Source organism: Chionomys nivalis, chromosome 16 (genome assembly GCF_950005125.1).
Source record: "Chionomys nivalis chromosome 16, mChiNiv1.1, whole genome shotgun sequence".
Taxonomy (NCBI): domain Eukaryota; kingdom Metazoa; phylum Chordata; class Mammalia; order Rodentia; family Cricetidae; genus Chionomys; species Chionomys nivalis.
Genome location: NC_080101.1, coordinates 27,406,709 through 27,429,801, shown reverse-complemented (window position 1 = coordinate 27,429,801; position 23,093 = coordinate 27,406,709). Strand labels below are relative to the sequence as shown.

Here is a 23,093-nt window from a genome sequence, read left to right as displayed (position 1 = left end):
TTTCTACTCCCAAGTGCTGGGATTAAAGGTGTTTGCCACCAAGGCCTGGCCTCTATGGTTAATTAGTGGCTAGCTCTGCTCTCTGATCTCCAGACAAGCTTTATTTGTCAGAACACAAATAAAATATCAAACAACATAGTACTGTCATTTTCACAGTCACACACACACACATTTTGTTAAAAACCTAGAAGTAGAATGGCTGAGTCACATGGGTAGTAGATAAAGGTATATATATAACTTGTAAAGGAATTGTCAGTTATTATTTTGATAATAGAGACATTGGACTAGAGTTACTGAGCACTGTGTAAGAATTAACTGGAGTTTTAGGGTACCGATTATTGGAAGGAGTATTAGGGAACACCTATTATTACCCATGGTAGCTACAAAATGCTGTTTCATTACTTGTAATGAATGAGAAAACAAATAGAGAAACAGTACCAATCTGAAATGTCATACCTAGTATAGCACTGAACCCAGGTTTGTCTGGTTGCAAAACTAGAATACTATGATTTATGCAATGAGCAGAAGTATGCTTCAGTTTCAGAAGACAAAAGTAAGAGGAAATGAGGCTGTTGCTGGCTCCACCTCCTGAGTATGGCAACTGTGAGAACTGAGATACCCATCTTGAGGAACTAAAGCATGAGAGACTGATCACCACTGAGATTTGATGTTTATTTGACTTGAAAGCCATAGAGAGAAATACTGAATAACCTATAATAAATTATTAAAAGGACAATATGTGGCTAGAAGTGAGACTAATATTTTTTTCTAAATCTAGTTGTATGCTAAGTAGATTGAATGGGACAGCAATTAGAAGCCTGGAGGTCTAGCAAAAAGTCTGTAGTAAGCCTTTTCTTTCTTTCTTTCTTTCTTTCTTTCTTTCTTTCTTTCTTTCTTTCTTTCTTTCTTTCTTTCTTTCTCTCTCTCTCTCTCTCTCTCTCTCTCTCCCTCCCTCCCTCCCTCCCTCCCTCCCTCCCTCCCTCCCTCCCTTCTTTCTTTCTTTCTTTCTTTCTTTCTTTCTTTCTTTCTTTCTTTCTTTCTTTCTTTCTTTCTTTCTTTCTTTCAAAAAACCAAACTATCTTTTCATTATACATACCAATCCAAGTTCCCTTCCTCTCCTCCTATCCCATCCTCCTTCCCTCCCCCCCATCCACTCCTCAGAGTGGGTAAGGCACATTGCTTTGGGGAATGTCCAAGGCCCTCGCTGCTATATCTAGGCTGAGCAAGGTATCCATCCAAAGAGAATAGGTTCCAAAAAGCCAGTACAAGCAGTAGGAATAAATCCTGGTGCCACTGCCAGTGGCCCCACCGTCTGCCCCAGACATACAACTGTCACCCACATTCAAAGGTTCTGGTTTGATCCTTTGCTTGTTCCTTCCCAATCCAACCGGAGTTTGTGAGCTCCCATCAGCTCAGGTAAACTGTTTAAGTGGGTGTACCCATCAATGTCTTGACCTCTTTGCTCATATTCTCATTCCTCCCACATTTGGTTAGAGAAATGTTATGCGTTATAACTATGCTTTCAGGAATCATTACTTTAGTTCAAGACATGTTTAGTTCTGTATTGAGTGTGAAAGTAGCAAAAATGGTGAGTTTTCCAGTCTTCCAGAGAGTGCTAGTTAGCTATCTAGATTATTTTAACAGGTGCACCTGAGCTAGGAGGGGTTGACTAGTCCTCTTCTAAACATGTGAGCCAATGAGGTTTGGGACTCTTTAGAAGTGGAAACATTAGTATGCTTATTAAAGTAGACATCTTCAGCTCACTTGGCATGTGTAAATGTCCAGTTTGAGAATGATACTGGTTTAAGCTCTTAGGATACTATTTACCAATTCTTTTCTGTAGTACATGTGCTTTATTATCTTTTTGTTGCTTGTTTCCTCTTTGGCATCCTATGATAGGTAATACCTTTTCTTCTCTGCTCACATCTGGCATTTTAATTAATTAATTAATTTTTAGTTTTTCGAGAAGTGTTTCTCTGTAGCTTTGAAGCCTGTCCTGGAATTAGCTCTTGTAGACCAGACTGGCCTTGAACTCACAGAGATCCACCTGCCTCTGCCTCCCCGAGTGCTGAGATTAAAGGCGTGTGCCACCACTTCCAAGCTTGTTCTTTTTTTATCCTTCTCTCATGTATTGTAGCTTTCATTCATTGAAATTCCTCATTGAAGTTGCTGTTTTATTTATTTCTAAATCTACCAGGCCTTATCAGTTTTAATTGTTCTGCTGACCACCTGTGTCCTGTCTACTCTTTGCAGTGTCTTGTAAACTCTTCTGCTTTTTAAAAAAGACTTGTTTATTAATGTGTAATTTATATATAATAAAATTTGCCTTTTAGTATTTAGTTAGAAATTTTAGAGTATCATAATTTGTAGCCTCCCCCATAGTTGAGATACACAGCCGTATAAATGGAATCACATAACACATAGTTTTTTGAGTCTGTCTTCTTTAACGTACAATGTGTTTGAGGTACACCTGCATGTGGCAGTGGTTCATCCCTTGTTATTCCTGGCTAGCATACCCTCTGAATGTGCCAATTTGTTTACCGATTTGTCAATTGAAGGACATTTCTATTTCCAGTTTTTGTGACTCTAAAAACTGAAACAAACAACTGCAAATATTCCTGTACAGGTTTTTGTGTGAGCATGTTTTTGTTTCTTTTGGGTAAAAATCAAGTAGGGATATAACTGGATTGTATGATGTGTGCATAACCTTAAAAGAAATGCCAAGAACATTCTCTAGAATGTTCTGTACTTTGCATTCTTGCTAGAAATGTACAAGAGTCTCAGTGTCTCTATGACCTCACAGACACTGTACTGTCAGTCATTGAAGTTGGCCTCACCCTCCTCTTGTTGTTGAAAAGGTGAGTGTTGTCATTCTTCTCTTTGTAATCCTTCCCCACATATTGTCTCTTTGGTTTCTTGGTGACACAGTCTTGCTTCACAGCCCAGGCTGTCCTTGAATTTGGTATCTTCCTCCTTCAGCTTTCTCAGTGCTGAAATTATAGGCGTGTACCAGCATGACTGGCAGTTCATTTGCTCATTTGTTCTTTCTTTCTTTTTTGAAAGTTGAGCATGTGCTAATTAAAGTGCCCTTCTTTGAGCAATAGCCACAGCTTTTTTTGGTCTTAATTTGCAATATTCCCCAGTGTTCTTATATATATCTACATTTTTGTTTTTATTTATTCATTTACAAGTATTTGCTAGAACTTCTGCTTTAGAAATAATAATAATATTATTGTGTGTGAGAAAGATTTGACTCTGTGCTTACCATGGTATGCACATGGACAGTTTTCAAGGAGTTGATTCTCTCCTCCCATCTTTAAGGCAGGGTATCTCCCATGCTGCACACACCAACTTCAAGCTGATTCTTCTGTCTCCACATTTCATTTTACCATAGGAGTACTGAGATTACAGATACCAGCCAGCACATCTGACTTTTAGGTGGCTTTCAGGGTTCAAAATGAAGTCTTCGGGCTTGTAAAACAAGTGTTTAGACCTACTGAGCCATCTTATCTAAGCTTCTATTTTCCATTAAATATTATTTAGACACAATACAACAAAAGAACAAGACAGAAAAAGGCATTTTTTTATTGAAACATATTCTGAAAACTTCAAAATCTCTGCTTTTCCTCTTTTCTGAGTACTGTATTCAGATACCCAATTGTGTGTTAACAGAACTCATTTAATATATTCATTAGATACCCCAAAGTTAATATACCTCATTTTCACTTGATCATGTCCCTAATCCTGACCCTCAGTTTATGTAACTCTTCTCAGCGATTGTTACATTCATCTACTAGTACAAGCTAAAAAGCTTACTATTCATCAAGCCTGATTGGTTTTTACCTCCAGAATGCCTCATGGATCTATCCATGTCTTCCCACCCTCTGTGTCACATATATAGTTCAGGCTATTGACAAATGTCTATAACAGCTTCCTTGCCAGCCCCACTATACCAGTAGACCATTGACTACACTGCACTGCTGTTTTCTTTATGAAATAGAAAATTGGATCCTATCTTCTTCCTCTTAAAAGATGTAGTAGCTCTGTATTGCCTTCCTGATAATTCCACTACTGAAGATGCCCTGTGATTGGGCACTTTCATAGTAAAATTATCCTTAATTGTTGTCCTATTAACTAGTGAGATATACTAATACTTCCTTGGGTAGGGAAGAAAACTTGTTTGATTAAACTAGTATTGTTTCTGTTAACAGTGTTACTTGGCTGCAGTAGTGAGAATAGAGAGTAGCTTATTAGAGAGCCTGAGGCGTGGGTTGTGTCCTGTGCTCTCCTCAACCCCAGGTTTAGGATGGTGCCAGTAGATGGGTTCAGATTTTCACATTCAATTTCTGTATGTAATAGATACATGTTTAATTGGGTAAAAGATGCTATGTTCTGTTGTGGAGTGCTCAAGGAAAGAAGCAGTATCTGCAGGGAGAGTTGCCTTTGGGCTCAGAGTTAGAGAAATAGTCTTGTCACTTGCCTGGAGCAATGTATGCTAAAATTCTATGTATATTTTCCCCCTATTTCTTGAAAAAAAAAAAAAAAAGCTAATTACCCTCTAGCAGTTGCTATTGGCAACAGTACTATAGCCTGGGAGAATTTTCTTTTCTTTTCTTTCCTTTTTTTTTTTTTTTTTTTTTTTTTGATTTTTCGAGACAGGGTTTCTCTGTAGCTTTTTGGTTCCTGTCCTGGAACTAGCTCTTGTAGACCAGGCTGGCCTCGAACTCACAGAGATCCGCCTGCTTCTGCCTCCCGAGTGCTGGGATTAAAGGTGTGCGCCACCACCGCCCGGCCAAGAATTTTCTTTTTGTCTGCTACCCATGACTAGACAATTAACCCAATTATAAAAAAAAATTAAATGGCACACTAAACCAATGTACCATCCCTGAGGAAGTATTAAGTGGAGACATATATGGTGGGAAGAAGGTGAGTGCCCAGGAAGAAAGAGGTTATCAACTAAACAGTCTGCAACTTATTAGTAGTCAGGTGAATGCAACCAGCTGAGCTTGCCATCAACTGATGCCCCCAGAATTTTGGGTCTTATTGTGAAATTTCAAGACAGCCACACTCTCAAAATTCCGAGGGTCTTCTAGACCAGACCTTGAATATTCTTCACGGACCTTAGGACTGTCAGAGAGCACAAGTCAAGGAGTTGTTTCCTTTCCGCCACCTGTTATTAGGAATCTATAAGACAAGCAACAACCGGGCAACCTGACAACCCAACAAATGATAGCTGCTGACCACAGTCGTGGGACTAAGCACTTGGTGTGCATTTTCTCACCTAAGTCTTAGAGTGACACAGAGGGAACAACTCATGTTGTTATTCTCATGTTACAGATGAGGACACATCTGCAATGATGTTATCAAGATTATATTCTTAATAGGTAATAGAGCAGGAGAATTGAGCTTTGACTTTAAAGCTTATGTTCCTAATTAAGAAGCTAAATTATTTCCATTTTTCTAGGAATAACTGCTGATCTTTATCCAATTTTTTTGTTCCAAATTCAGTTTGGGTATAGGAAAGAATTTAAATTTAACTAATTTTTGACTTTACTTTGAAAAGTAGATAGAAAATGCGTTTATTTTTCTTCAAGTGTATATTTTAATAGTCTTAATTAAAATGTCATATATAATTCCAGAAAAAAGTGGCTTCCTCTGAGGATCCAATATGCCAGGGTATTTTTATTACATATTGGAAAATTAGAGGCTAAATTTTTAAGATAGACATTGTTCCTCCCCATTTTCAAATATCCTCTGTAGAGAGTAGCAAAGTTGAATCTCAGATGGATGATCACTCCTCTGAATGTGTTATGAGAGCTGAACTTCTCATGGATATACTGTGGCAGGCCCAAGCTTAGAGGACATGTGGACAAGGAAGTACTTTTTTGAGACAGGTGATCAAGGTTTTATTTTGACTAAGCGAAGACATATGAGCTCCTGAATGATGATATTCTGAGAGACCTGGAAAGAAGTTTGAATAGTACCAAATCAGCAAACTGTGAAAAGCAAGAATATTGTGTAGGTTTGCCTCATGCTTTTTAGAAGGTATTATAATCTATAATGTAAAGCTCTTGCCCCACAAATATAGCAGGCAGGAGTACAATAAAGCATATAAGAATTGGTGGGGGGGGGAGGAATGGTCTTTTAATTACTACTAAAATGATATCTGTCATACTTCTTTTGCTTCTTTGTGGTTTCCTTAGGTCACTGGACCTATTTGGGCTGGGGAGAGCATCAGAGTACGTAAGCATTTCAATTCCTTATCATTTTCTAGACCTTTTTTTGTGTGTGTGTATAACTGTGTGCAGGTGGGTGTGGCACACAAATGTGCATGTCACAGTGAGAATGTGGAAGTCAAAGCACAACTTGTAGGAGTTGGTTTTCTTCTACCACGTGCACCTTGAGGATTGAACTCAGATCTGTAGGTACCTTTACCTGCTGAGCCATCTTGCCAGCCAGTTTTCTTGATTTTTCCCCTTTAATGTTTTCCCTGTTAGCTATGAAGCTGAAGCTGGATATTCATGCATACTAGTATATGGAATTCAGTTCTCTTTTCCGTCCTTATTTAAATGGTGGCTAGAGTGGGGTAGGGAGACAAGGAAAAGGAGAAGGTAAGGAGACTGATTTTGAGTGAGGTTTAAACACCAAAGTTGCAGCTCAAATCTTCATGAACTACTGAACTTTATTCCCTAGACACAAATGGTGCTACCAGCCTTTGGTGTTGGCATTTTTGGTCTCCTGACTGACATAGGACTATGACCAGAAGAAGGTTTATTCTGAACTGAACTAGAGACAGAGCTATTGTTGTGAATCTCAGTGTAGCCGTGTCATGATAAAGCTGGGAAGATCTAGAGAATAGACGGATGTTTCTGGTTTATTAGTCTAGGTTTGTGTCATTTCAGGAAATGAGAAACAGAGGCTATGGTTTGACTTTTCCTTTAAGCAGCCCACAGAGACCAGAGTCTACCTTTGTTCTGAGCTTGGAGAGCAGGGCACCCAGTACTTTTCAGCAAAATGGCTCAGTTTTAGACTGATTTTGTCCATGAGCAGGGCAAGAACCAGTCTCAGTGATTAGGTATCCAGCAGATGCATGGCCAGACTTAAATCATCATTGTCATTGGAGTGTCTAAAGTACTTCTGTGGATTGAGTGCTAGAGTGGATTTCTACTGCTAGAGAACTGCTCAAAATGCCTGAGAAAGATGAGAAATGTTAACTTTCTCAAGTGGAAAAAAGCAAACCATGAAGAATATGTGTCAGTTCTCTTGTTTCTTTTCTGACCAATAAATTTCTAGTGGTATTCAGGATTTAGAGACAGTGACCAAATCCAAGACTACTTCAAACCAGACAGCCACATTCAGTATTTCATTCTGTTTTCTTGAGTGTTTTCTGTATGGTTGGAGAACTATCTTTGTTGCAGGTTAAATTACCTTACCTAGGCTACATTTATTTTATTTTTTCCCCAACAAAATGGAAATCTATTTCACAATTGGCAGCAACTGCCTTAAAAAAATACAGTTGATATGCAAATGCTTTTCTTTTTTATATAAATAACATTTTTCACTTTTTACATTTATTTTCTATTATTGCCTTTCATATACTTGCCAAGAGAATTACCAATTTTTCTCAATATGTATGTATGTGTGTGTGTGTATATATATATATATACATAAATAAATAAATAAATAAATAAATAAATAAATAAATAAACTCAGAGACAGAAAATGGGGATCAAACTGAAGGTCAGAAAAATAAAGCAGTCAGCCACTGGCTCGTATCTCGACCTCAGTCCAAAAATGGTGATCCTGCCTCCAGGAATTTCAGAATGAGACTGAACCTGAGAGTTGGCTCCTCCCATTTTATAATCCTCTCTAGTTTTGGGATTGAGGGCGTGTACCACCTCCACCTGGTTTCTAAATCAAGTTAGTGTGGTTATTGGAATTAGAGGTGTGTGTCATTGATGCCTGATCTGTAAGGCTGGCCAGTGTGACTGTTTTACTTTTCTGATCCTCAGGCTAACTTTATCTATTAGAGTATAAATGAAATTCCACTCCATGTATGTATATACACAAAGTCATATGTCTCATATATATATATCCTTTCATGATGCCATCTTTCTTATCTGGACTCCAGCAGGTATTCCCTTCCTCCTCCACTCTTACTTACCTACATCTCCATAAAGCTTTCCTTCCTTCCATATCAGGAAGTGAACTTCCTTTCTTTTGAGTGATATATAGCCTATCGTATGGTATTCTCATGTACTAACTTCCTTGAGTAAAAATTCAGTATTTGGTTGTGAGCCTAGCCTTTAACGGCTGAGCCATCTCATTTGAGGTGGACAATGGTGGCACACGCCTTTAATCCCAGCACTTGGAAGGCAGAGGCAGGTGAATCTCTGTGAGTTCAAGGCCAGCCCGGTCTGCTAGGGCTGTTATACAAAAAAGCCTTGTCTCAAAAAAAAAAAAAAAAAAAAAAAAAAAAGCAGAGCAGTTAAGAGTACTTGGTCAGATGCAACCAATAGTTTCTAGCTTTGACACATGAGATTTTACCTCTGACTAAGCTCCTCCTTCTGACTCAATAGGTTGTCTTTTGTGGCCTCTAAAAACTCAAAAGATTCTCTAGCTTACATACTAATATCCTTCTTGTCAAGGTTCAGGGAGACTTGACCTCCGCCCCCTCCTCTATATGCATGGGTAGTCCAATACTGACTTCCTCAGAATTACTTTTGTGAGTTCAGAAAGAACTAAGTCTGAGTGGCCATATTGGTTTTGTTTCTAGATCCTTTCTAGTCTTCAGAATGAAAAGAATATGAAGGTCTGAATATGATGCCTCCAAGTCTCTTTTCCTAATGTGTCTTTAGAATGCTTCTAAAATCAAATGCTTTGCCCTTCCCAGTTTCTAACCTTTACCAGTTTTGTTTTATTGTGTTTTTTCCAAGACAAGGTCTCACTTTGTTGCCCTGGTTGTCCTCGGATTCACTCTGTAGACCAGGCTGGCCTTGGCCTGCCTCCCCCTCCCAAGTGCTAGGATTAAAGGTGGATGCCACCACACAGAGTTTCAACAAATTTGTTTTAACTGTTGAGTGTAAGCAGTAATTTCTGACCATTTGAAGTCTAGTCTCATTCTCATTCTCATGTTTTACTATAGTTTGATGACATTCTCTCTCAGGGTTTTTTTTTTTAATTTTTTAAGTGTTCATATGTTACCATAAACTAAGTGCGAGCTAGGAAGTCCTTGGTGTCCCTAACACTAGCCTCACTTTTTCACCCTAAATTCAATAGAAAAGACTCACAAGATCATCTCTGCCTTGTGTCCCAGCTGTACCCACAAAGGTGATTTGGACTTCAGTGCTCAAATATATTTCTTTCTTGCTCCCATTTGTTTTAGTGGAATTATTATCTATAGACTAACTTTGAAGCCCAGGAATTGTTTCCTTATCATTGCTTGTTTTTTTCTTATTTTTAATCAAAACCAGTTTTTAAATATTATATCTCACTGAATATCCTTGCCCACACCCAAAATTAAGTTCATCTGGCTAATGCTTCTATATCTTTCACTTTTTTGAGACAGCACATAGCCCAGGCTGGTCTTGAACTTGCTATGTAGCTGAGGATGGCTTTGAATTCCCAATCCTCCTGCCACTACATTGCGAGTTCTGGAATTGCAGCTGTGTGTTTCATCAGTTCTGTCTGAATTTTTGTTTGTGTATTTGAGTTTCTGCTGTGTGTTCACAAGTCTAAATTTCCTGCCCTAATAAAAGTTGATGATCTAGTTTTTGGGGAGATTTCTGAAGCCTACACTGCTATGAAGATTATCTTTCAAAATTATTAATATGAGATGCCTATTATATGCTAAAAAGTCTTTCCATTTGGGAATCATGAATTTTCCTTTTTTCATGGTGAGCCAAATAGAAACTTGGCAAAACAAAAAAAAAAGGACATGTGGGACCTTCTTAATCATGTATGAATGATTATCAGCTATGACTTCTCTATAATGTAGTTTACATACTCTTAGATTCATTCCTTCCCAAACACAGTTTTTATTTATGATAAACCAGTTGCTGGTTTGAAAAGCAAAACTACTTTTGGTCACTGCTGCTCGGGAAATGTGAACGCATTTTCAGTGAGAGTGCAAACGGTTTCCTTCTTTTAGCCAGTGCTCAGGGTGGGAATTCTGAGCACAGGTTATAGACTCTTGATAGGAATTGTCTTACAACAAGACTGTTCTGCTGTTCTTTTTGTTTTGTTTTGTTTTTGTTTGTTTGTTTGTTTTGGTTTTTCGAGACAGGGTTTCTCTGTGGCTTTGGAGTCTGTCCTGGAACTAGCTCTTGTAGACCAGGCTGGTCTTGAACTCACAGAGATTCACCTGCCTCTGCCTCCCAAGTGCTGGGATTAAAGGCGTGCATCACCACCGCCTGGCTGTTCTGCTGTTCTTAAACTGCATTTTGAGCCTTTGACTAGACCTGAAAGCCCTGACCTTGGCTGTCCTGATTTCTAGGACCAGATTCTGATATGCTTTGATTCAGCCCGTGTATTTTAAAGGCTGAAAACTCCTGACCAACTTTAAACTAAAATTTATTTTCTTCTAAGACATGGAAAAGGCATTTCCACCCTTTGCTCTTTCCCCTTTGATAATCAGAGAGACCCAGAGTATATGTGAGACATTTCAAAGCAGAGCTTAATTAAATTATTATAGCTAGAAAACTGGAAGCAGACTTCCAGAGAATTTTGCACTGGGAAAATGCAATTTAGGTGTTCCTCTAAGAATCAACAATAAAATGAAACTGCCATTTCTTATTTGATAATGAGAGAGACTATTTTGCATGTGTTTTTGATGTCACTGGACTTCTGTGCAGGTCAGTTTTTACTCTTAAGCTTCTAGAATATGACTACCTAAGTTAGAAGCAGGAAATGTTCTGAAGAATTACATAAAATTTGGGCGGTTGATCTGTTTTTTCTACAGCTTTTGAAGACCCTGATAGTGCTGTTGATGACCGAGACAGTGACTATCGCAGTGAGACCAGCAATAGCATCCCTCCTCCTTACCACACAACTTCCCAGCCCAACGCTTCTGTGCACCAGTTCCCTGTGCCAGTGCGATTGCCACAGCAGCTCTTTCTTCAAGGCAGTTCCCGGGACTCTTGCAATGATTCTATGCAGAGTTATGACTTTGATTATCCAGAGCGTCGGGCACTCAGGTCAGTATTGATCCAGGTCCCGTGATAGCAGCTGGCAGGCAGGATGCTGGCGTTCTGATGGAGGGAATAGTGGAAGTGTAGCAGTATGTCAGGCCAGACTAGAGCATTTTAATGTAGGTTCTTGCTCTCTTTCCCACACACTTATATTTAGATGTTTCCAGTAGGAATGCTTGTCATTGTGATCCTATCTGTGAGGACATGCCCACCTGGGGTGGTTGGCTGAAAAGAGGCAGGCAGATCTCTGAGTTTGAGACTAGCCTGGTCTACGGAGTGAGTTTCAGGATAGCCAGGGCTACACAAAGAAAAATCCAGTCTCAAAAAGAAAAAAAAATTTGTCCTATCCCATCTCCTTCCTGGATTAGTAATTTTGACAAACCATTTACTAAGATTAAAACAAATAAAGCCACCAATATAAGTGTTTGAGTAGTCTTTCCTGTTTGAGTATTTCCCTAGCAGTTTCCTAAGAAGACCAATTTAGTCTCATAGCAGATTTGGTATTTTTGCTGGAATTTTATTTTAATTCATTTTATTAACTTCTTAAGTACACAGTATTTATGATTAAATAAATTAAGGTACAATATGGCAGTGAAGAATCTCCCAAGCACACCCATGGTCTTTCTCCAGCCCATCTCCTTCCTGTCTCCTAGTTCTCTTCCTACTGTTACGTTCTATGTGCTCTTCTGTAGACTATTATCACATATTATAAGTATAAAGGAAAATCATACCTTTGTGCTCCTCCCCATTCCCCAATTTAAATTTCAATAATTAAAAAAAATATTTTCAACTTAAACTGTGGGGAAATAATACAATGAATACTTGTTGCTTAGATTTATTAGTTGTGTTAACATGTAGCCACATTTATTTGATTTCATGATCACTAAAATGTTTATCCATCTACAGTGCTGTTTTTCCTGACATTTACAATAAGTTGCAGACATTTTTTACATCACTAGAAAGTACTTCAGCACATAGCTTCTGTAAAGAGGACTTATCTTACACAACCTCAGTGCTCTGATAATACTAAGAATTTTATATACAGTGACATTATCTAATACACAAATAATTTCTTCAGTTCTCCCAGTGTTCTTTGTGTGCATTTCTCCTTTTTCCAAATTTTATTGTATTTTGTTTTGAATCAGGATCTCATGATGAAACTCAGTCTTGTAGTTTTTCTTCTTTTTTTTTTTTTTTTGGTTTTTCGAGACAGGGTTTCTCTGTGGTTTTGGAGCCTGTCCTGGAACTAGCTCTTGTAGACCAGGCTGGTCTCGAACTCACAGAGATCCGCCTACCTCTGCCTCCCGAGTGCTGGGATTAAAGGCGTGCGCCACCACCGCCCGGCTGTAGTTTTTCTTCTTAAAAATAGTATTTTTCCTTTTAAAAATGGTTTATTTATTTTTATTTTATGTACATTTGTCTTTTGCCTGCATAAATATCTGTGAAGGTGTTGCATCCTCAGGAACTGGAGTTACAGACAATGATGATCTGCCATGTGGGTGCTGGGATTTGAACTGAGGTCCTCTAGAAGAGCAGCCAGGGCTCTTAACCACTGAGCTGTCTCTCCAACCCCTATTTTTCTTTTTGATGTATAACTCTAGTCAAAATCATGAAGCATTATGCTTGGTTTTCCTGTTTCCTTAGTTTCCTTTAATTTAGCAATATTTCTTTGTGTTTTTTCTCTAGCTGTGTAAGATACATTTTTTGAGGAATCAAGGTCTTAATTTGATCTTATTTGATTGCTTCTTGGCGTTTAGAATCAGTTTAAACATTTTTGGCAGAAATACTAGATAGGGTGCTATTTTCTTCTTAGTTCACCAGGAAATAATTTACTTTATCTTATTGTTAGGGACACTTTATTTAATATATTGGTAAAGAAATCTAGTATATGCTGTATTGATCTCCATACTCTTTCTCATTTATAGTGAATCAATATCTGGGATTACATCTATAGTTCATTTTCCTAACAAATTTTGCCAATAATTTTTAACATCTATTGATTCTTGCTTGAATCATTTACTTTATTGGTGAAAAATTAGTTATTTTTAAAAAATCATTCCAGTTTAGCTGATAATTTTGACTTTTAAAATTCACCAGATCATAGGAATGACCTCAGCCTACCCCCATTTCACCAATTGTACACTGGTGAGTTTTTATCTGGAGCTTTAAAAGGTCATCTCCTGCTAGAAGTATGGTCAATGAAGTTTTTTTTATATACCAACTATAGCATTAGTTTTCAATCTTCTGAATCGAAAATGAAATAATATTAAGAATCGTATAGAAGTTGGTAACCATTCCTTAATGGTTTATTGAATGAATGCTTGCACTTTTTGCTTGTTTGTTTGGTTCTGGCAGTGCCAAGAATTGAAATTTCCGCCTTGTGCGTGCTAGGGGAAGGATAGTCCTTTATCTTTATTTCCTCAATGCTATATAGCCCTTAGATTTCACAGACAAAAAATTGTAATGCTTCAAATAATTTGCTTGTTTGGTGTTATACTCCTGATAGCTGAAAGTTATTTTTGGGATGTGTATATTATTTTCTTCTTAAAAGATACACATTTGGCTATAATTCTGTGTGTACAGCCCCAAATATAACATTCAGCACGTTAACATTTAGATTTTCTTTTATACTCAAATTCATCAACAAATGTAGGTTGTTGGAATCATTTAATACTTTTTCTTATGTATACTTAGCAGTTCAAACTTAGGCATTGTATATTCAGTGTGGATATTAATATAACATATAAATTTTGTATGTTTCTCAGAAAATAAAAGAAACTGAACAAATAGCAGTGATAAATGGTAACAAGTGAACTTAAAAGTTGTTTTTAAAGTTGTTGTTTTTCTTATGTAGAAAAGCTCTGTGTTCCACAAGATTCATTGACATATATGGATTTCTTTTCATGTTTTTTCAGTTTGATTTTTTAAATTGTTTTGGCAGTTTTAGTATTCTAAACTCAATGATTCAGTCTTATTACTTATTCCTTCCTTTTCTCTGTTTCTCCTTTTTCATTTCTCTCATTCCTCCAATTTTACCTTCTTACATCAGACAAGACTGGCAGGCTAAGAATGACAAAATTAGGATTATTTCAGCTTTTTCTAATGTTAACTATGAAGAACAAGAAAATAAATATGAGATGAATGGAAAAACATCACAAGACTTTCTAGAAAACAGTGATATAAATTTGAAGGAAGTAGGGGTAAAAGAATCAAGAGCCTTTTCAAAAGCTGATGAGCACCATCGCCAACAAAAACAGCCAGAGGACAGTTTGAGAAACATATCTCCCAAGAGCAAGCACACAGACTCCTCTGCTGCTTTTGATTTTGACTGTAAGTGTGAAGCACCTACACTTTCCAGATATCCTCAGAAATATCACACAATAGATAGAAGGGGAAAAAAATTCTTATACAGACATTCTGAAGATAATGAAAGATGGCATTATAATACCAAGATTAATCCCAAATGTCCATATCCTGATGCTGATAACTCTGGATGCTGTCATACTGAAAAGAAGAAACTGAACTGTCCAGTTTTGTTCCCTTACAAAAATGGATTTGTGAAAAGCAGCACCTGGAACATGAACTCGGAAAGCCGTGATTGTGGTCTTCCCTATTGCTTAAGGAACCGTGGAAACTCTTCTGGCTCTAACCACTCTGCCACTGATTTTACTCCATTAGATATTCGTGAAGATTCTACCAGCAGTACTTCTGAAGAACTTCTAGATTCCCCCATTTCTGATGAGCAGGAAACCATGTTGCCAACATGGCTTCCATCCAATGTCCATCATATGGGAGACTTTCCTGAAGACTGTAGTGTGGCACATTCAGCATTGCCATTACAAAGGATGAACTGTGATACAAATGCAGTTGGAAATTTGTCCAGATGCTCCGTGGAAGATATGGCCCCTTCCTCTATCAAGGGACTCAAAGGGAATTATGTTGACACGATGGATGAGCTTCAGTGTTTGGTAGAAACAGTGTCAGAATATTTAGCAGAGAAGGAAGAAGAGATTAATAAATTTGGTTCCCTTTCAAAAACTACAAAACCACACAAACACAGCACTGCTGTTGATAATGCAGGACAGAAAACACCTGAGGATCAAGCATCACCTTTAACTGTTACCCAGAATGCCAAGGCCAAGGCCGTATCTTTCCCTGAGTTGAATGGAGTAAAATGTGCTGTGGGTTCTTTATTCAGTTCACTAACAGAAAAGGTAGGTTCAGGCACGAAGCATCTTACAACCTCTGTGGAAAAACTGGTTCATTTAGTTCCTGAGAGAACAGAAACTCTTAATCAAACAGAGACAGTTAATTTGGGAACTAACTCCAATGCCAACTCAGTATTAGAGAAGAATCTTTCTGAGAAGTCTTTATTATCCTCTCAAACAACTAATGATAAGGATGCTGACAGACATGGCAGAACCTCTGAGAGTGAGCACCTGGGTGATGAGACTAAAGGTGTAAACTTTCAGGACAGCACAGAAACTATGAGAAAGGACTCAGCTTCACAGAGTCAGAGTTCAGTTATGAAGTCTGTTTTCAGCATGCTGAATCCATTAAAGATATTTTCTGAGAAAGAGGAAGACCACAACAAAAATGAAGACCGTAACAGAGCACTGAAGAGGGAAAACTTTGTTGGGTGTGGTTCAGAGTCAGATCAAAGGAAGGGCATTTTTGACAAACAGAGTAGAAGTCTTGTAAGTAGAAGTAAAATAGAAACTACAGATCTCCAAATGCAAGTAAGGGAACATTTGCTGTCCTTACAAGAGGCCATTGAACCTTCAAACATAGCTAGTAGTACAAGTAAGAAAGGTGATATTGAGAATATATTGGAAGGAAAACCTTCTGTAGATCTTTCTCTGTTACAAGAACAACCAAAACTAAGTGCCAAAGATACTAGGGGGCATCGTGATGTAGCTGGTAGTACCCCTGCAAATCAAGAGCCTTCTGCAAAGCCATTAGAGGAAAACAAAGTTAACAGCGATGATGATCTCCTTGAGCCACTCAGAAAATCATTTAGTCAGTTTCTGTTTACTTCTCCTGAGACCCATCAAAATGAAACTTTGTCAGAACCTGTAAAAATTCTTAAGCTGGAGGAAGATGAACAGGAAAAGGGTGCTAAGAAAGATGGACATTCATTTTCATTTAGCGGAAAACTACGTATTCCATTTTTCAGTGTCCTTAGCCATTCTGAAAAGCATCAGGATATAAAAGAGAAAGGAAGCATTTTTCCTTTGTTTAAATTTCCTCTCACTGACAGTCGTAACACTGCTAATAACCAGAGTCTTCAGAGCTCAGTAGCAAGTACTGATAAAGAGAGTCTACAAAATAGCCACATGGATACCAGACATGGTTCAGTAAAATCTAGTCCATTTCCAGATAGTCATAATGATCTAGAGAGATTAGGTAGTACTGAGGAATTCAATAAGAATGACCAAATAAATTGTCCTGAAAATGTTGAACTTAATTCGTTAAAATCTAGTTCATTTTCAAATATTCATAATGACCCAGAGAAATTTAACAGCACAGAGGAATTTAATAAAAGTGACCAGATACATTGTTCTGAAGATGAAAAACCTAATACAGTTTGGTCTAACTCACCTTCTAATATTAGTGATTTTGGGAAATTTGGGAGTTTAGAAGAATTGAACCCAAGCAGCCATGCAGCAGTGGAGCACTATGAAAGAGCTGACCCTGAAGTTGTACCTAAAGAACACGTAACATTAGAGCTCCCAGAAGAACTTGAGACTCTTAAACAAGTGGCATTTCCCTTGATACCAGAGTCTTCACTGGAGTGTATTTCTGCCATCTCAAAATCCACATTGGTTAATAACATTAATGAAGACAAAGTCAAAGATAAAACTTCTAAAAAAGAAATCCAAAGAGGCTTCCTTTCTGGCCTTTTAAACATGTTTACTTCTCTAGAAAACATGCCTAGTCAACAGGAATCCAATCTGAAAAATGATTGTTCCCATCACAAGATTAATATCTCAAGCCCATTACTCTCTGGAATATTTGGTTTGATATCAAAAAGCAGTGTGAATGATTATAATCCAAATGAGGCAAAGCTCATATCTTTAGATGACACAAAAAATTTGGATGGAAGTAAGCATTTATCCACAGATGAAGTCCCTGTTGATTTATGTGTGACTTCTGAGACGCAGAGGAGCAAGGTTGAAAACAATGAAACGTCTAGCTTCATACAAAGGTCTTTATCATTATTAAAAGAAACCATCCCATCATCTGATGGTTGGGTTGATAATCATCTTTGCCCTCCTACATGGAAAAACCAGAGTGAAAAGCATTGCCCTTCTTCTGAGAACATTCTCCATTGCAATGAACAGGGTCTCTTAGAGAAATCTTTGGCTAAAAGGCCAACAGCAAACCATATTCTTGAAGCAAAACTTCCTGAAAGGTCAAACAAGTTAAGTTCACCGGTACTTAATCCTAACATTTTAAGTAAGTCAAACCGTTATCAGGGCTTTGATGAGGACTGTTTTCAATGGTATCCTGATATAAAAGATTTCTCTAAAAACTCCAGAAGACTTCAACCAATTTATCATTTGTTGAATCCAAACACATTTCCATCAACAGATGCTTTCTTGTGGCCTGACTCAGAAAACCCAGTAATAAATTTGTGCCAAAAAGATCAAAATGCAAATATCTTTGAGTGGGGCACAAATCCAAACAGTGTCATTTCATGTGACTTATCATATGAATCATCAGACCAGTTAGCATTTAATGAAGGTTACTTTTTAAGAGGTGATATGTGGGCAACCAACTCATTATATGGAAACTCTGGTTATCTTCCAGTTAATGAGACCAAGAATTCACTAGAAGAATTGCCCATTGATTTAAGTTACTCTTCAGATTATGAGAAAATTATGTATTCCCTACTGGAGCAAGAATCAACAAGAATGGATGAAAACTTTCTTTTTTCAAGTTTTGGTTATGAGTACAAGGAGTGGTTATCATGTCTTGAACATGGAGTTTGGTGTCCCTCAGAGGATGGGAATTGTGGATATTATATGTTTCATGATGGTCAGTATATATATTCTCTTCTCACTAATTCTACTGGGCAGTATGTATATTTATTTATACCTGATTATTATTATCATGAATATTTGAATTATAATTTACAAACAGATGATCTCCCAAGTATTATGCTAGATGAAAGCATTATTTCTACCCATAGTCTTAAAGTTCTTGACAAGGAAGATGATTTAATATGGTATGTTGAAGAAGAATCATTTGAAGATCCTCTTGATTTATCTGTAACTTTGCCAAGAAGCGAGGGGTCATTGTATGTAAATCTAGAAACCTTTTCTCAAGTACTTGAGTCAAGTTTTGATCAAAGGGATAAACCATTAGATTTTTCAGGCTATAATTCTCAAAAATTTAAAAGAGATTTCAGATCTTTCGCAGGGACATCCGATGGTTTGGAAGATTTTGAGTATATTTTGGATCTCAGAAACAAACCTGGAACTATGAGCAATCATGTTGTAAATAGAGGCCAAATTATAGAGAGAGATATGAACTGGCCTTTAGCTAAAAAGTCATCAGCTCACCTTTCCAGGCTCCATTCTCTTCAGCCATCTTCTGAAGAAACGTCCTCTTTAATTCACCCAGAAAGTGTGATTAAAATTTCACAGAAAGAAGATACATCATCAGCGAACAAATTGACACCTGTATTTTCTGTTTTGGGTGCCTTAATTAGAAGTACTTTGAATTTTGACAAGACTAAATCTGTAGAAGATTTGGTCATGCAGAAAGTAGATCAGCAATCAGAATTAGCTGAGCCCGTATGTGCTGATCTTCAGTCACTAATCTTGAGTAAGCAGTTTCCGTGTAACTCCACAAAGGAAGAAGAAAATTATCCTGAGGATTTGGAGAGGCTAACAATATCCAGTATTCAGCAGCCAGAGTTTACTGACAACATAAGGCAAAATGGTCAGATGGAGAAAGAAAGTTTATTAAAATCTAGTTTTCAAGTAAGCCAAACAACTTTTAAAGCTAAAACAGATGTAGATGATGTTAAAATTATTACAGCAAAGTCTATTTCAAATCCTTTTGCACCACAGCTTAGTAGGGATGAACATAAAAATTGTGAACTTCTGCAGGACCCGTCTTCCAAAGAGTCTGAGAGAACTTTGCTTAAGAGTGCATTGAGACTCTTTGGTTGGGAAGAAGAGTCTTCCGTAAGTCCAGTGACAAATGAAACGCAGGCTCTTGGAATTATGGACCTTTTTAAAACCCAAGTGAATAAGGAAGAATCGTCAAACTTGGAAAAGAATAATGATAAAGGTGGAAAGATTTCGTTTCAGGAAAAAAAGGAATCTTCTGGCGTTTCAAATTTTTTTGGTACCCTTGGGGATTTCTTTAAAACCAATGTGTCTCCCAAACAGATAACTGAAAATAGGTCTGTTTCTTCAGTGACTGATGAGCATGAAGACCGGTCAAGTCCTAACCCTGTGCATCTAGTAGATCAGGATACTGGAAATTTTCCTCCTATGTCAGTTTCCTCAAAAAAGATTAGAATTAGAAGTCTGAACAAACAGACCACTGTTGATGACAGTACGCTAAGTGAGTCATCAACCAGGGAGATGCAGAGTAATGATTTGAATGAAAAAGAGGTACCTTTCAGAGACCATCAGGCACAGCAGTCAGCAAGTTCACCTGTCTTAACAGGTAGTTCCAAAGAGTCTCCCAGAGGCTATTCAAAAGAAACTTATGCCATATCTGTAGGAATAGAAGTTCCAAGGAATAATAACAAGTCTTTTGATGCTCTGAGCAGAAGAAATACAAATGAACAGGATCATTTTCCTAACAAAGAATGGAAATTTTCAGCTGCTACATCTCCATCCCAACAAGAGCTTCCAAACAGAAAGAATATATTTTCTTTCTTAACTGGATCTGAAAAATCTGAAAACAAAGCCCCTGCAGCTCTCCCAAGGGCCAAATCTCAAGCAGAAGGGCTATTCACACTTCCTTCCTTTTTCTCCACCACTAACTTAAGCATCAAGAAGAATACCTCTCGAAACAGCTCTGCTTTCAGTTTGTTTAACTTGTCTTTTTTGGATGAAAAGCAGCAGACCTTTGAGGAGAAGCAAAGCCTTTCAGCTGTTGCTCCAGTGACTGCCCAGCCCTGTAAGAAGCCATTTGTTTCTGTAGATGGTACAGACACAATGAGGGAAGGTTCTAATAATCATAAAGAAAGCATAGTCCAAAAAGCAGCTCATGAAGAGCAAGTGGCTCCTTGTTTGTCCGTTAATAGCACCACTAAGCTTACTACCTCCCTTGCAGACGAACTTATAGAGAAAACCCAGGGAAAAGTGAGTTCTAATAAGGAAGGAGCTGAAGGAGCAACTGTTTCTGGTTTTCAAGTGAATCAGCTGCCAGACAACATTGTTCCTCTTTTACCAGAATTTCAGGAACAAGCCCTAGGGGTAGCTCCTCATGAAGAAGAGACTTCCCACCAGGAAACCTTCCTCAAGGACTCAGAGGCTAAGCCTTTTCCTCATGGTAATGGTTTGATTGAAAAACTCAATGATTTAGCTGTTTGTAATGAACACCAAAATGAAAGATTTACCACTGACCCATTGAACTTGCCGTTGGAGAATGCCTCTGGTAGTCTTTCAACGCAGACCCTGGATTCACCTTATGCTTCTCCAGAGTCAGGGCATGCAGGGCTCTTCCGGAACCAAGATGCAGATAAATTAGAAGACAGATCAATATTAGGTTCCAAAGTAGAAATGCTTTCAGGGCTTGTAACCAAAGTAAAATCTTTTTCTGGCTGTCTAATTGAACAGCCTAAGACTCTTTCTGGGCTTTTTTCTACTAAATCTCAAAAGAAAAATTCCATTTTTTCTTTTTCCTCTGATGCATCATCTCAGTCCCCCAAAAGTGAGTTGTTTGGAATTTTCAGAAGTCCCAAACCAGAGACACATAAACAAGAACCATCTGTATCTACTTCATGCCTTCAAAGTGGTTGTTCCAGAGACCCTGTAGGATCAGTACCTCCAGAAAACTTGCATAGACAAGCTGCCTCTGCAGGACTCAATTCAGAATCTGCTCTCAGTGGCTGTAGCATGACTATGATTGGTGCAAAGACAGAATCAGATACCTTGATGGATAACCCCAAACTAACACCTGAGATGGAGAAAAATAATATTCCTGAAAATATTTCAGAATCCCCAGGTTTTGAAGCACTTGCTACATCTTCTGTCTCAGAGGATGATATGGGGCAAAGAATATCTTTGAGTGATGAAGGAGACATGGGGATGTTGCAGGGCACAGATACAGAGGTATCATTGGAAGCAGAACATATTCCTCCTCCAACACAGCTACAACCAGAGCCTGCCTGGGTTGCTGAAGAGATTCCCCCTTTAAGCCAACCACTTCTTGAACCAGAGCCAGAGATCCAGACGATTGACACAAACCAAGAGTTTTGGGGGCTTGCAAGCTCTTCTCTAGAAAGTAATACTTCCCTGCTTGATGAGGCAGGAGTCAGTGGGAATACTACACTGGAAATACAAAGGGATCTCTCTTGTTCTTTGCAAGAGGAACCTGTGCTTTGTACTGAAGAACATTCTGGTATACTTCATGTGCAAAAAGATCCACCTGCAGCCCCTCAGGAAACAGAGCAGGCAAGACCTCGTTTTGAGATCCCAAATGTGGCCAGTTGGCCAAAGTTTCACTTCCCATCTACTCCTTCTGACCATGGGAAGACACTGAGTTCTATTTTTAACCCCTCTTGCTCATCTGGTAACACGGCGGTAGAGACTGGCGTAATGTCAAGCTTTAAGAAGTTGTCCACTTTGTTTGAAGGATCTAGTGAGGGGAGAGGGGGTGTTCTGGGAAGTGATCCAAAACTAGTGTTAGGAAATAAACTCAATATTTCATTTCCATGGTCAAAAGAAAATAAAGGAGCCTCTGAGCAAATGCCTAGAGAGTCTTCTCCTCCAGTTTTGGTTGTTAGCAGGGATCAGGACCTTATCATTAGCAAGGCAAACAAAGTTTCAGAGTCTTCTCAAATACCTAGTGCTAATCCTGAGCCAGTTGACATCTATACTCAGTCCTCTGGAACCACTGGACAGTTGGAAGACAAACCAAGGGACTATACTCATGGGCTCTCAAGATCTGGGGAAGTGGAAAGGCAGCTGGAAATTCCAGCATCTGGAGAACATTGGGGTACAAACAACGATCTGTCTGGATCTGCCTGCTCTTCTGAGAAATACAAGGAAGAACACTGCAATATCTCTGGGTTACTTCAGCCAGAAAAGCAAGAAGAGGGGATATCTGCTATCACTGGCTCTGCTTTGAATGTGGGGCAGCTAGTCATTCTGGAGGATGTCAAGGAACCAGTGACCAACAAAAGGCCTGTTCTCAAACCAGGCATCATAAATGGTTTTAAGGAATTGACCATTTATGATGCAGATGATTAGTCGTAGATTATCATAGCTTACTTTTGGTCTACCCTGTGTCATTCCTAGCACCCAAGCTTCATGTTAATTAGCAGCTAAGTGACAAAATCTAATGTGTGGGGTTTTCCTTCTCTCACTTTTCTAGTGCCGAATAGGATTCATTGAGTGGACAGGGAGCATCTAGCATAAATTAAAGAATATTTGCATAGTTTATTTTATTTTGTCTTTTATCAAATGGAATGGAGAAAGGAAAAAGGAAGGGGCAGCAATCACTTAAGTATCTATTAATTATAATTGTATAACCAGATAGGATACTTTCTTGGGACTTAGACTCTTATATCACAGTAGATGGGAATAGCTGTAGTTTGCTTTGGTTTTCTAAGTCTTCTAAGATTTCTCCCCAGTGGCTGTGAAGGTATAAAGTAAAATACAAACTGCAAAGGATGACTTAGGAACACATGTATTCCATATCCTATTCCAC

The 23,093-nt window shown here is 38.2% G+C and overlaps 1 protein-coding gene across 3 annotated transcripts in view; it reads left to right on the top strand.

Moving 5' to 3' along the window:
* Unc13b (unc-13 homolog B) overlaps positions 1-23,093 on the top strand; it is a 193,328-nt gene that overhangs the window by 87,769 nt on the left and 82,466 nt on the right. For 2 of the 3 annotated variants that reach the window (XM_057790263.1, XM_057790262.1), the window contains exon 8: positions 10,961-11,195. In XM_057790263.1, coding sequence (XP_057646246.1) covers positions 10,961-11,195 — 235 coding nt within the window. Of the gene's footprint in view, positions 1-6,203; positions 6,240-10,960; positions 11,196-23,093 lie in introns of all 3 variants that reach the window. The other variant, XM_057790261.1, reaches the window with a different exon arrangement.